This window comes from Buceros rhinoceros, unplaced genomic scaffold (genome assembly GCF_000710305.1).
Source record: "Buceros rhinoceros silvestris isolate BGI_N320 unplaced genomic scaffold, ASM71030v1 scaffold352, whole genome shotgun sequence".
In the NCBI taxonomy this organism is placed as follows: Eukaryota; Metazoa; Chordata; class Aves; order Bucerotiformes; family Bucerotidae; genus Buceros; species Buceros rhinoceros.
In genome coordinates this window covers 64339-79904 of record NW_010399290.1, presented here as the reverse complement: position 1 = coordinate 79904, position 15566 = coordinate 64339, and the positions used below count along the sequence as shown (strand labels likewise).

Here is a 15566-nt window from a genome sequence, read left to right as displayed (position 1 = left end):
ACCTGAGACAATGAGGTTTACAGAAGACAGAAATTACTGGAACAATTTTGGTTTGTCTTTGGAAGTGTAGGAAGAACAGAGATGATAAAAGGGTGAGGGTGATTGCTGCGTGCACCAAAGCTTTGGCAGTACGGGCAGAAAAAAAGGAGTAGTTATACTACAAAACTCATGGAAGTCAGTGGCAATCTGTTCAGTGACTTAGTTGAGTTTTCAGTGAATTCAGTGAAGGGAATAGCATTTAAGAATAGCTTGGAAGTAAGCAGTGATTTCAATAAAAAGAAGGTAAGTAAAGTAAGCCAGAACTTTATCTTCTGTGTTCTATGTCAGGAAATTTATATTTACAGAAATTTACATATTGTTATAGTTGATATAATTTATTTGTATAATGTTTTATGTTTTTTTATACACATAAATGACATATATGTTGTATTTCAGTTTAAGTCAGTTCCATCTGGTGGCTTGGTTTGTCTTACCTTGAGAATCAGTACTTCTCACTGACTCAAAACTGTCTTTCTCTCTGTTTTAATTCTATTTTTGTTTTACATTCCTATTCCTTTCCAGTACTTTTTAGTCTCCTGCCAGCTTGTTGTTCATAGCTGTCTTAAAAGTCAGGATTACAGTCAACTCCTTCTTGATTTTACTCCCTGTTGCTAACTGCTAGTGAATAGAAGCCTCCCCAGTCTGTAAGAATCATCATTCGTGTACTGGAGCAGATCACGTTACTCAGGAATGGCCATATGTGTAGCAGTGACAGGTGGTTTTTACTAGGCATGCCTACTTTTAAAGCTGTCAGTGGGAATATTAAAAACTGTGTCTAGAAATCTTTAACCTCTTATGCTCATTGGAACTTTTGAAAATATCTTCCTCTTAATGCTGGCATCAGCTTACAGCTGCTTACAGCAAAAATCCTTTTTTTAGACTGCTTTCCCATTAGAGGTATGTGCCTTAATGATCTCAAAAAAATAATAAATAAATAGAAGTTTGTAGTTAATTGGTAGCTGTTAGGTTTTTTTAATTGTTTTTTGATTTCATTGTAGATAACTTTTACCAAGCCCTGGGGTTGTATGGCTGATGACTCTTGAAGCTGACAATGTAAATACTACCAGGAAGAAAAATAACTAATGTTTTGCATAGTAATAGTAGAAAATCATTGTATGTCAACTTGCTTTTGTCACCAGGGGCTGGTGCAGCATATACTTTTTCTAAAATGTGTACTGTGCAGGTTAATTATCGTTCAGTGAGAAATAGTTATATTCCTTTTGAAAAAAAACAAACCAAAATGATTTATTGGAAGTACAATCAAATTTTCATAATGAAAGCATGTGATTGTTTTGTTAGATTAGTTGGTTTGTTTCAGTGTGCCCCAGAATGACACAATCAATGTAGCAGCATGTAGGCTCTCTTAATTTCTTTAAAAGCATTTGAAATCGTACGTTATTTCATTTCTGACTGACAGTGGATTGTCACAACTTCTGTTTTTAAACTCTGTTGCCTCCTCCTGTACAGACAATGGGATGAGCAGTTGGACCCTCGACTAAATGCTAAGCAGAAAGAGGCTGTTCTGGCTATCACTACTCCACTTTCAATACAACTGCCTCCTGTTCTTATCATCGGTCCCTATGGGACAGGAAAAACCTTCACTCTGGCTCAGGCAGTCAAGCACATACTCCAACAACAGGATACTAGGTGAGACGGGGTGCTAAACGTAGGGCGACACTTGGTTAGCAGAGATGTAATTTTTTAATTTAAATTCAAGTGAAAGATAGAAATACAGAATTTCCATCCAGCTTAAAAACAAAAAAACCTCAAGCCATCCATCATTATTTTGAATGATAACGTAATTATATAGTCGTAGCCTGTATTTTCCATTTAGAACAAACCTAATTAAAACTGACAATATGCAGAATGATTTGCTTGATATGGGAAATTTAGCAGTGTGCTAGATAATGAAAGATGTTCCTTACTTAAAATCAAGTATAGGTTAATAATCACAAATAATTATTGAAAAACTGTTTGAACTTTAAATCTTTTTGTAACTGAAGGGTTTGAATTAAAGGGCTGAATCGTGCAAACTGTGTAGGTTAGTGGCTGATTTCATTAAGACAAATGTGCAGGAAGATGGCCACTGTTTCCTTTTTTTTTGTATTCTACTGCTTTGAATTGTTTTCTGTTTCTTCATTGCTTTTTTATTTGCACCATTTATTCCAGCAGGATTCTCATTTGCACCCATTCTAATAGTGCTGCTGACCTCTACATAAAGGATTATTTACATCCATATGTAGAAGCAGGCAATCCCCAGGCAAGACCTCTCAGGTATTTTTTTAAGGTTTATTATGTATCTGTAAAATACTATTCTTAAGAAAAGGTGTCTATAAAAAAGGTTAAAGAACTTTTAAAACCTAAGAGCATATTGGTGTTACCAGCAGTGCTTTTAAAAACATAGATTAAAAGGAATGTGAAACATGGTCAACGTAATTTTGGGTCATTTGTGAAATAAAAGTAAAGACATCCTTTTTTAAGTTTTTTATTATTCTATTGGTAAATGTGTCTTTCCTAATGAGCAAACTTTTGATGTGCTCCTCTAAAAGCTACTATGATAAAATAAAATTAACTTTAATTGTATTTTAATTCCAGAAAATGATCATTTGGAAACTGGGGCTGCCCAGCTCTTTGAAGGAAAATTTTGATGTCATAGGAGCTACGTATTTAGAGAATCATGTGAAAGTAGTTTGGCCTCTTCTGATGAGTCCATTTGAAATCATTGTATATGTGATTAAATGTACTTACCATGGGTATTTTGGGGAAGTTAAGTAAAAAAATGCAGAAGAGATCAAAACTGTAAGAGCAAGGAGGGTAAACTTGCAAATAAATAGTTAAGGAGGATTTATTTACGGGCAGAAATTTGCTCCTGGGAATATTTTGCGCCGAACTCACAATATATGTAATGTAAACTGAGAGCTTAGTATGTCTTTTTTAAATTACGGGCATCATTTTCTGAATGCCACTGTGAGGGTTTCTATATGACTAAGAAAATGACTCTGTGTTTACTCCCTAGCTATAAAAAGCCATCTTGGACTTGTATTTTATGCAATGTCAGTAAAGCCGATGCAGTTAGGTGAAAGGGCGAGATTTACAGCGGGTGTAAATTCTCGTAGGTTTGCTGCCGTTAGTTGCCCTGTGGCGTTTTGCAGACACTGAGGATCTGGCCAGGGAAAAGAAGGCAGCTGATTTTTGAAAAGTTGATCTGGTTGTATTTTAATACAGGTTGTCTTGAGGTGATTTATAAAGCTCTTTGTGATGAACAGCATGGTGTCTTCATTTTATGGTGGGGAAAATGTGTGTACTTGACACTTCCAGGAATATTGAGTCGTGATTGAACAGAGTAAGGAGTTAATTAGAGTTTTGTTATGGTTGCCAGGCTTTTGCTACCTTCTTTTTTGAGCTGCATTCAGGTAAATAGTCCAGTCTCAGAAATGCTTTTGAAAAACATACATTAAAAAAAGTGCTAGTTACCTTATGGTTAAAATAATACATACATATTTGCCAAGAAAATTACAGCACATAATTTAAATGTCACTGAGTGTTTGAATTTGAGTATAATTGTCATAGTATTTGTTGTGAAGCCTTCAGAAAGTGCTGCTGTAGGTTATATGATAGTGTTTAAATAGTCACGATACCTCTATAAATAAAGTTTTAGAAAATGGAGGCACTTCTGGAATTGTGTGTATATATTTATGGTTTCACAAGTATGTATGTTTTCAAATTAAAAATGTTACACATAATTGAGAAGCATGTGCTGTTTGAAAGCTAACTGCATGTTGACCTGATCTGGCAGGGGTTACAGGGTCCACTTATCAGAGCTGTGAGACTCCTGGCATAAAATTAATTATGGATCTGTTACCTTTTGTATTGACTGTCATCAAGATTATTTTCAAATTAAAATCATTACTGTGAGTTTAAACAGGGTGCTCTGAGCTTCTTGAATATTTGAATGAAACATCCAGTGGAGTTATCAAAGTTAGTTGTCAAAGCTGGATGTGCTACTTGTGGAGTTTGACTTGTTTCTAAATGGCTGAACAGTTGTCTTTAGATATTTGTCCTTGTTTGTTCTGCAAGTGACCAGTTAGCTGAACCCTAGTTTACCCTTGCTAAAAACGTTTCCATAGCCTAGTGGGGAGCACCATAATATTTATGTTGTTTTTATAGAAGGAAAACTTAATTATTTAACATTGAGTACTGAGAACTGCGTAAGCTTTTCTGTAAGATGAACACTAAATAAATTACCCTGTCATTTATGTGACATAAAAGTTTGAAGCCTTAGAGTTTGGGGGTTTTTGTTTAAATACCATGTTACAAATTCATATTTTTTCCTAACAAAATAGCTTCGTATGCCCTTTGGAAAATGCAAAGCCAGAATGAACACTGAGAATTTATGTTGAGTCTGCACCTAAATAAAATACCAGTCAAGTCTGAAGGCCAAATTCTTACAGTCTTGATGCCCATAAACAAATTCATACCCAGAAAAAAAAAATGCCCCTGGGTTTGTTTAGAAGGTTCAACTGTATTAGGGCTCGCTCCAAAACCTGTGTACTTCAGATTTAGTTGTGTCCATGCTCTGGTTTTGTATGTAATACCGCAGGACTGGGAAAGAGCTTGATAACTGCTTTTATCTGCATTTTCACTATTTTTATTTATTCCTGAACGTGTTCTTGCTGACTCTGAATTCAGCAGTGTCAGAAAATAAGTTGATTCTGTTTAAGTATCTCAGCTGAAATCTCTCTAGTTCATTTTAAAAATATTTTGATCATAAAATACATGTGTAAGTTCTGCATGTACCCTGAAACCAGATGGCTTTAGTATGTGGCTGCTGGCTTCAGAGATACTCAGGCTTTAAACATTGATCAATCAGAGCAGCCAGAATTTGAATTAAAAACAAGCGCCGCAACCTAAACCAAAACTCCAGCAGCTTTTAAAGAACTGCTGTCCTTTTTTCCAGATTGCTTGGAGTAAAGTTCTTGCACTGCAAATGGTATTTATTTACCATAGTAAATGTTAGTTGTTAAAATAAATGCCTTTTTAGCCAATTACTTTTTTTTGAAACTCTAACTTCTATCTTATGCCATCCTCAAAGGCAGATTGACTTAAAAAGTTAATTTTCAGGTGGTAAGACAGGTCTGTGGTCTCTTCCAACTGGATGAGACTATGATTCTTCACATTTTCTGCATCCCAAGGAACACGTTTGTCAGAGTGAGCATCTCTTTGGAGGTGGATCAAAAGAAATACAAGAGGGAAATGAGGTGCTTTTAGGGGTTTCTTTAGTCTTTGTGGGAGTACTTAGGTTTTTTTTTTTTTAATGGTCTTTTAACAGAGGCAGGAAATTAGACTGCTCAGTTCTTTTGCCTCTAAGCTTCTGTGTTTTTGCTTGAGGGATTTCAGGTGAGAAATAACAGCAGAAATCTGAGGAGCTGGGATTGGAGATGATCCAACAAGAGCTCTTTGGAGCACAGCCTGAAGGGAGAATCTGGGCCTTTTTGTCAAGAACTGGGAGGAGTTAGTGTTTCCCGGTTCTGAACAGGGAAAAGTAGTTATGAAGAACTTAAATATAGTCCCCATTCGCTCATGAGAAATAGGAGTTGCTTTTGTAGGACAGGAGTGCAAACGAAACTCTGTTTAGCCTCCCTCAGAGGTTCTGCCTCTAGACTTGCCCTTTGTTATCATTTAGACACGTGTTGTAAGTGATGCAGGAGTGATCCCAGCCTGACGGTGAACAGGGCTGGCTGGCAGTTTGTTCCATTCCTTGGCTCATTGGCTAGAGGTCCACAGAAATGAAGGCTTTTCTTGTAGATACCCAGATGCCACAGTTAGAAATAAAGGTGATGTGAATTTCCATGCCAAATGCAGATTCTGCGGGTGTTAACCCAGCATTAGTGAGTACTGTGGATATATTCAGTGCTTTTGTTCACAGGAGACTGAGTCCCTAACACATAATCTTCGGGGATTTCCGTTTCAGTGTGGTTCTCAACGCTAGTAAATTCACTGCCTGTGCTTTGGGTAAACCGTGGCCTTCAAGTTTCTAATTTCTCGAGCATTAAAGTCTTGATGAGAGGCACATGATGTGAGAAAATAGATTTTCATGAGAGCTATGGCTGGGTTTTGGTTTTGTACCTGCATCTTTGCTCCTCTGTGCACCTAGCTGTACTCTAACAGAAGGTGTTTTGATTAGTAACTGTGGGCACTCAGGTACTTGACTTAGGCAGATACTAGGGGTAGAAGGTTAGTCGCTTGTTTAATCAGAAGTTAGGGGTTTGTTGCAGAGTGAAATGTGAAGATTTGTGCTAAGGTAAAACCCATTATTGTAATGGGTTCCTCTAAGAAAAAAAACCCTAATGAAATTACAAGAGTTTTTATTAGCCCGAATTCTGAGAAAGAAATTGCTTGTTCAGTGTGACTTACTTATATCACGACATTTTTTGAAGTAGTCACATCTGTCAGGTGCTTTTATGCCAGTGGTGAATAACAGCTCTGGGATACCTTTTTGATCTCACATCAAAATAAAAGAAATTAATGGGTAAGCAGCAATGCAGTTTGAAATGCTGTCAGCCAATCTGTGAGTCACACATCGGTGAATTTTAGTAATAAAAGACAGTGCATGGTATAATAATGTCTAATAACCATAATATTTTGCATTTCAATAGCACCTTTCATCCAAGAATCCCAAAGTGCTTTACAAACATAAACTCACAATAAACTCATTAATCCTCGCAGTACTCCTGTGAGGTGGTAGGTAGGTATTCCCCTCAGTTCACGTGGGGAACCTGAATCCTGGGAAAGCCGACTGACCGGCTGAGGTTAGCTGAGCTTGCTCCTACGACCTTGTTCTGGCTATTCGCCCTGACTTTGTGTTGTTACGTTGAGGTAACAACAGTTTATCCAGTAAAGCTTTTCAGTTTGATGGCTGATAAGCACTAAATAGGTTGAGGTGATATGAGAAGGTTCTGTTCTGAAGTGACTCAGGAGTGGGGGGTTTGCTCCTGCACCGAACCTGCTCTTACCTGAAGCATCAGGTCTGGTTGGGCTGTCAAATTAAAGAGCCGCTGAGAATACTGCAGTGCCTTTGCACCGCTTCTCATTTCATTCTGGGCTTGCTGTCCACAGTGGATATCGTGTTTTCACAAAACAGTTTTATTATAATCCTAATGATTGTTTCTCTCGCGTTATATGGAACCGAGCTGCAATTTTCAAACGTGGGTGAACGTGTGAAGTCCAGTCAGTGCAATCGTGTTTTGCACTTAGGTGCATTATTACACTTTTCCAAATACTTTATTAATGATTTGGGATTTGTAATAAGAGTGCAGGAGAAAATAATTAATAGATAAATCAGACAGCATTAGATCCCTTATTTAGAACTGAAATTAAATAATGTAATCTTAATTTGCTTTGGAAATAAAATAACTTTGATTCTGAATATCTGTACGATAGTTTCATGTAGTTTAAAGACTCCACTTCAGATTCACAGTTTTTACTTGATACGGATTATAATTTTGAGGAACCCCCAGAGAGAAGCGCTTTGCCATCTCTCTCTGGCTCCTCAGCTGGTGTATCTCGGTGTCTCTGTGGAGGTGTTTGTATTGGGTTCTGGGACATAGTCTTTGCATCTTCCCTGTTCCTCTTTCATTTAGCTAGACTGGCCGTAACATTTCATCACTTTTTAAGAAAAATTCATCACTGATCTCATGATAGGATGATTAAATTTATCTTATGTGTCACAGAAAGGTATTTGAAGTCCCGTGCTTTGCGAACAACGTCCTGGTGTTTTAGACTTTAGCCAGCCTTTTTTGGCACTGTTTTCTCATTCTTCTGTACGGTGTACCATAGTTATGGCCCTGCATGATAAACAGATGAATATACTTCCTGTTTGGTTCTTAGATCTCAGAAGACATATAGTATGTGTAAAAGAACATACAGGAATTTATTAATATCTTACAATTATTTTTTAAAGATCCTATGGCTGCAGTTGATGAGATGTGCAGACCACTGCAGCTCTGTCAGTTCCGAGGCTATGGTCTATATTTATATGTCACCAGAGGAAATATTTCTTTAAAATGAGTTTTCTGATAGTTTAAAATGACACAGACATTGATGTGAAGATCACAGAACTTAAATGTATGAAGAATTTACAGATTTCCAGACGTGAATTAATCCTTAGTAACTGTTCACGTATGTTGAATTGCACTGCAGCAGTTAATGAAGGGTAAATCCAAGACATGTTAGTATGTAATTCTGCAGAGTTGTGATGTTTTGCTTCCTGAAGATTATGTTTATGTACCAGAAAACAGAATCTTAGCATTTGAAGTGTTAGACTGCCACTGTGTTCAAACTGTATAGAAAATAAGGCCCCTTTTTCTTTTCTAGGGTATATTTCAGAAATCGCTGGGTAAAGACTGTCCACCCAGTTGTGCATCAGTACTGTTTGATTTCAAGCACACATTCCACCTTTCAGATGCCACAGAAAGAAGACATTCTTAAGCAGCGCGTAGTAGTTGTTACTTTAAATACATCACAGTATCTATGTCAATTGGATCTTGAACCAGGTGAGACAATTTCTGAACAAGGAGTGTCCATGCTTGAAAACTATCTTCCTCTTACCCGTGTCAGTTCCTTACCCAACTATTTGAGCTGTTAATAAAAAATAAAGTAAACAATGATCATCTTAAAGTGGTCTTCTCTTTCTTCATGAATAAACTTTTATTCCAAAGCTATAAACTGCTGGCATTCAAATTAACCTTTTGCTTATTCTGTTTTTTTCCTTATTTAAAAATAAGTAAAGAAGCAGTGCTATCTGGTGTTTCTGAGATCCAAGAGGGAAAATTCTGTTTGAGATTCTGACTTTGAATATTGTGCTCATTAAGGTCATTACTCAGTGGAGCATGTAAGCATAAATACATACGGAGAGCTTTTTTTCTTGTTCTGTGACTTGTTTAGCTTTGCAAACAACTCCCACCCGTACAAGCCCATGCTGTGCTAAAGTGATACTTCTAGGGTTGTTTTCTAAACTGAAATGTATTAGACTGATTTTCTGGGGGCAGAGGCTGTTGAGGGTTTATTGTGTTCTTGATTGCCGAATGAAATCCATCTGCTTTTTGGAGAACATGGAATTTCTTTATAGAAGTTGTTGGGGTAGTTTTGTATGGCTACATTTAGGCATTTGTTGCAATAGAGAAAACTAATATGGGATTTAGGGTAAATATTTTCAAGTCTTTAGATGGAAGTAACTGCTTTCTTTGGCAATGAGCTGTGTACAGTCATGCCACAGTAATGTGTGCAGCTGTATGAAATTAATGTTTTCCAAAGAAAATTGCTACATTTTAATGTATATAATCTTAACTGGATAGTACCCTAAGTCCTCTGTTTTAAACCTTGATTTATCTCAGGGTCTAACACCACTTCTGTACCTATCATGAATTCTCATTTCATAAAATGTCTCCTGTGGCCCAGGTTTTCTCAATTGCTTATTATCCAGTACATAGATTCCCACCCAGCAAACCTCTTGGTCCAATATTATTGTGAGATTGAATTTAAATTTTCCTTCAACTTCTGTTCCTTTTTTCCCCCCCCGACACTCCTTAAAGCCCATAACCAGCAAAGAGCTCAGGTATGTGTGCAATTTTAATGGGAAATTCAGTATATAAAATATTTAATAGGACTCAAGTAACTGAGGAAGTCCTCTTTATTGTCATTGTGAAAGCTCTTCAAGCATCATGGTGATGAAAAGATTTTCAGTAAGGGAGATCTGCCAAGAGACTCTCGGTATGAGGAAGACTCAGATAAAACGCTTGTTTAACTTCACGTTAGAAGAAAGAGGCAGATCTGAGGGCTACTGCTGATGTCACTGGCAAACAGATGATGACTGTTGGTCATTTGATGGGTTTGAAAATTGTTTGTGTGTTTTCTAGTGGTTGCTAGAAAATAATTTGTATAAGCCACACTGAGTTTTTTCTAGTTTTGGTTACTATCAGAATGCAGAACTTTCAGTACAATTTCTTGTATTGTTATCGCTGTTTATTTTACCATATTTCAAGTTTCATTATTTGCTGGTATCTCTGTTTTACAGGTTTTTTTACACACATTCTGCTAGATGAAGCGGCTCAAGCTATGGAGTGCGAAACTATTATGCCTCTAGCATTGGCTAATAAAAACACAAGAATCGTCTTGGCTGGAGACCATATGCAGGTAAGAGCTATAGAATTTTTGAATGTAAAGTGCTTTTATACAATATCTGTAGTTATATATTTAAGTTATTTATCTGCTCCAAGTTTCTGTGGTTTGTGAATGCCCCACAACCTCTAACGCAGACTCGCAGTATTTCTGTAAGTGAGAATACACTCTTGTCTCCATTTCACAGTGAGGCAAAAAGCATGTGAGTTGTCCAAGGTTACACAGGAAATCTGGGATAGAACAGACTTGGGGCCACTCAGCCACTGAGCTGTATGCAAGTAAAATGTCATTTTAAAGAGGGAGATGCATAAATTTTACCAGTCCTATAACAGATGGGGAAGCCCAGGGATATTAACTTGCATAAGGTGTGGGGATAGTCGTTATTACAGTCAGGGCGAGAGTTTCTCCTACTTTTTATGACTGATATTCCCTGTTGAGTTTTGAAAGAATTGAAGAATATGGAGAACATGTATTACGATTTCGACAACTTGTTTTTTTTATTGGCAGCATCGTAATCTGGTAAGGATTTGAACAAGGAAGAAATAGGGAATGGAAACTAACCAGTGCCTTTCTGTGCCTGTGACGTGCCTGCAAAGGACTTGGTTTAAAGAGTTTAAATCATGGATTACTCATGTCATTTTGCAGCCTGTAGGCATGAGAAAGCATTCTTGGAAAAGCCAACTTTACTTGCTCTGTTGATTTAAGCCAGATATATTTGTTTCTATAGATTTGCCTTTAATTCTCTTGACGTTTCCCAATAGCAACAGAGTGAATGTTTGCTTTCGTATAGTAGTAAACTTAGTGTTGCCACCTATGATTTAATACTACTAGATCATTTCAAATCAGGGTAATAGTAATCCCAAGGACTGGCATACTGCTTTTTAAATACAGCTCTCAAAAGTGCTTTTGAAGAGAGTGGCAGTTTTACCACTTCAGCCTAGATGGGCTCAGCCCAGCTGGGCAGCTGGAGCCTTGCCTTGGCCTGTGTGTCTCAGGCTGTTCTGTAGCTCAGATTCTTACAGAAGCTACTCTATGAGGTATCCATTATTCCGATTTCTAAAACTAACACTTACCTGAAGTGAAACTCAAACTCAGAATCTGAATCATATGTAGTCAGAATGACAAAATAGATTGCCTTAATTTCTACATTTAAAAATTATATTTTAAAAATATTTTTTCATCATCTTTGGTTCTATTATTCCTGCGGTAATAGGTGGTGTTTTAACAGTAGTAGTTTAGTGTAATAGTAACTAGGCTGTTTGGCTTTTAGTTTTTTCAACAACTTTCTATTTAACTTTTAAAAATGTGTTATGAATTTCTGTAATTTCTAATCCCTACTAATTGTGGTAGTAACTGAGCTGTAAAACGATTGTCAGTAATGGTGTGATGTCATGCTTTGAGTTACTCATCTGTGCAAGCCACAAGGAAAAAACGTAGATACAAGGGCTCTTCTTTCCTCTTTACATAGTTACTGAGTGTTTTAATTGTTCCTTTAAGAGCATGCTGATCTTTTGTCACTTTTGCAGTAGGAATGGGCATTTCTATGGAATAGCCATGGAATATGTCTTCCGACTATGAATGTGCAGTAAAAGTGAGGTTTCTTTTATGTTTTAATGCAAAATACATGTGATGGGAGCATGAAATTCCAAATCCACATATTTAGTTACTTTTCTTTGTATATGTGTGTCTATTACAGCTCAGTCCTTTTGTCTACAGTGAATTTGCCAGGGAAAGAAATCTTCATGTTTCACTGCTTGACCGGCTCTATGAGCACTACCCTGCAGAATTTCCGTGCAGGATCTTGCTGTGTGAGAACTATCGCTCCCATGAAGCTATCATCAAGTAGGTGTGAACTTTTTCACTGTATCATGCGTTTCTTTGACTGGTGTGAGTGAACAAAACAACTCTCGAGCCAAGCACAGCTGAATGAAGAGAGAAGCATTACATCTTTCTGTAATGAAATTGTAGTTGTTTCAAAGTTAGGTAGTAGATGAATTGAACTAGGTTGAAATTTGGTCTCTTAGAACAGATGCTGGAGGTTCAATGAGTTGTATTACAGACCCCTCATTCAGGTGGGGATGCTTTAGCTGCAAGAGTTGCACACTAAGCCAAAGAAGAGGCAGCTTTCCATTTTTAACTGTTAGGCAGTGTATTAGAATTACTGGGGTGGATTATCTTGGAATGGTAAACTATGTGCGATGTAAGGAATGTATGGCTATACAACCATGAGCAGAAAAAATAGGTCACATTTTGGGCATGTTGCTCCTGTTGTCTTTTTTTACTTCTTTCAAGACACATTAATCAGTGGGTTTGCATTTTTATGCTATGATAAGCTAATGGCTGATAGTGTAATGAGCTCACCCGTGAGCTGTGCTAGAGAGAGTAAGTGCAATCATGGGGAAAAATGCTAAAGTTTAAATCCTGGCTCAGATATGTACTGAGGAATATTATGTTTGTATCCAGTCATTCTAATTAGGTTATCACTATGTTCAAAGGAAAAGCAGAAGTATTTAAGTGCTCTGGGGAGTCAAAAGTGAGCATATAACTTATTTCATTACACAGCTTGCTCCATCTTCGTTTTATGGACTTTACAATTATAGACTGAATGCTGCTCAATTTCTTACACATTTCTTGAAATTGTAAGTTCTGAATGAGAGAAAGTCTGAAAAGGAAGAGATCATTTCAGCTCTTGGTTAGAGATCACTTCCTTGAAATTTGCCTCAGAAAGATCATGAAAATTTACTTCAGCAGCTGGCATTCAGTGAGTGAGTTCCTAGAAGGATCCACTGTGGTAAACTCTGTGGTCAGGATTGCAGAGATACCGCTGGAGCTAGTCAGCTCTGTAGTGAAGATCCACTGGAAAGTATTGCTGTGTGAAGTGAACCACATCTCTGATGATGGTCTGTTTAGGTCAGTCTGCTTTTTTTTTTGTGATGTGGAATTTCCCCTGACAAATGGGACCATGGCGCTTAAGAGAGAAGTGAGTGTGGGAAGGTGGTTCATGGTGGGCTCATTAATCAAACCTACCTAACTGAATTAGAGACCAAAAGAAATTAGGAAAGAACAGACCATTAGTTCAGCCTGACTTTGGAGCAGTAATTGGAAAAAACAGTTCTTGTGGAAAGGTTGCTCTGTTGCTCTGTTAATGAGAACTCATTACTAAGAATTAATTTACAAAGAAATGAATTAAAGAAATAAATTTGCTCATTGGCAGCAGTGGAATGTTGCGACTCAGTCCACAGAGGAGTTGCATGTTCTTCAGGATTGTGCAGCATAAGCTGGTTCTGGTCAGTAGTTTGACGATGGTTTGGTAGCGGACCAGTTTCTTTAGCTTGACTAGTTATTTACATCTTGTCTGTGATACCTGGAAGCCTGGAAGATCTTTGTGGGCCCACTGATGGCAGAGCCTGCTGCTTCTGTTGTCTTCATGTCAGGCTGCATTCATGTTACTGCATCCACAGAGCTGTATCTGAAGAACATGAAGGGTGGAGGCTGAGCTTTCAAAAGTGAGATTGTACCAGAATTCACTAATTAACGAAAGCTGGTACATTAGTTTAGCTCTCTTGTGTATGCAGCAGTATACAGTACTTACCGTGCTACCCACAGAAATGTGCAGGCTCTTCTGGCAGGCTTTTGTCTTGTTCCATTCAGCTTATCTTCTTCCCTCTTGCTTTTCACCATGGAAAGTAGTTCTTGCCTCCCTTCTTTTCCAGGCAGCCAGCTTCTGTGATGACACTGTTTCTGACAGTCAGGTCCTGTTTTCCTTACGAAGTATTTTGTGATTGCATATTTTATCAGTGAGATTTGCATATTATATCAGTGACCTCTTATGTAGACTCCACATTTTATTCTGTTTTGCCTTGTTACAGTTATACATCTGAACTTTTCTATGAAGGCAAATTGATGGCAAGTGGAAAGCAGCCAGCACACAAAGATTTCTACCCTTTGACTTTCTTCACTGCACGTGGGGAAGATGTGCAAGAAAAAAATAGTACAGCTTTTTACAATAACGCAGAGGTATCTCTTCTTTGGTTTTATTCTTGGTCATTTTCTTACAGCTCCACTCCCCCCAGATTTATAGCTTTATGCTCAGTGTAGGTGGAAGACATAAATTGCCCCCCCACCAGGAGAGGGGAACGTGGAGTTTGCTAAACATGAAGTGGTGAACATTGCCATTGTGGTAAACATTTCCACTAATGTATCTTCTTTTTTTTCTTTGCAAACTGTAAGCTGCATATAGTTCTCCTGGGCTCATTCTTCAGGATGTCTTTCATGATAATTTTTGTGACATTCTGATAGATGTATCTTAGCAACTGAGAGTAAAACTTAGAGTTCTTCGACTGTTGTAGAAGTGTTCCCACTCAGATAAGAGTCCTCTGGAGTAACATTTCATATTTGCTTTAATATGTTTAGGATCAGTGTCTAACTGATAATGTGCAAATGAAATTTTTTTTTAGGTGCGAACTTACTGCGAATATGTTTGTTTCACATAGATTTATTTGTATTCTTCAAAAATTACTTTCATTCTCATTCCTTCCCTTGAGTTAAAAAAACCCCGAACCCAAATAAAAGCCAAACACCACCCCCCCAACTTGGTAATACTTTTCATAGTGGAATATGCCTTTCTCCAGTCACCTCAGATTAGGGGAGTGTTGACCCAACTCCTTTTTTTATCTGCAAAAAAGACATCTTAAGAAATGTCCTTGACATTTAAAGGAAAACTAATTCTCTTACACAGAATTCTCTTCTTACACAGAATTTTAACTGATTTTAGGTTGCAGTGTGGCAGCAGTGTTCGCTATGTAGCACTGCAGAGCTGTCTGTGTTTCTCCTTGTTGATCATGGTGCAGTTCTTCTGATGCACAATTTTTAGCCTTTTTGTTCTTGTTATGCTGCACTTATTATGTGTTCTTTGTTGTATTAAAATATCTACGTAAATAAGAAGCTCCAATGACTTCTGGACACATCACTGGAAAAAAAAAAACTGAAGGCACTTACTACTTTCATTAATCTACTTGGATTGCTTTGGCATTTAAAAAAAGTGGTAAAAATCTAAAAATATCTTCAGTAGCCAAGTAACTGTCTGAAAATTGTGAGTCATTAATAGCTACAGGCAGAAATGAAGGACAACAGCTGCTTGAACACCAACATGAAAAACAGACGATGAGGGAGATTGTTGCTGTTTGACCCTTAATGGATGTTCACATTGGGGCATCTTATGGTTCATTGGTGCCTATATTAAGTATTAATCTGGCAAGTACACTTTTCCTTTTTGGTCTTCATCCTAAATACATATCCAGAAGCTATATGCTTTCAGAGAAGCTTGCCAAAATACCTGTAAAAGATCATGA

At 37.4% G+C, this 15566-nt stretch overlaps 1 protein-coding gene across 1 annotated transcript in view; it reads left to right on the top strand.

The window, feature by feature from the left end:
• HELZ (helicase with zinc finger) overlaps positions 1–15566 on the top strand; it is a 67241-nt gene that overhangs the window by 27159 nt on the left and 24516 nt on the right. Inside the window, exons 13-18 of the mRNA XM_010131386.1 lie at positions 1507–1686; positions 2212–2313; positions 8413–8591; positions 10112–10230; positions 11912–12057; positions 14085–14232. Coding sequence (XP_010129688.1) covers positions 1507–1686; positions 2212–2313; positions 8413–8591; positions 10112–10230; positions 11912–12057; positions 14085–14232 — 874 coding nt within the window. The remainder of the gene's footprint in view (positions 1–1506; positions 1687–2211; positions 2314–8412; positions 8592–10111; positions 10231–11911; positions 12058–14084; positions 14233–15566) is intronic.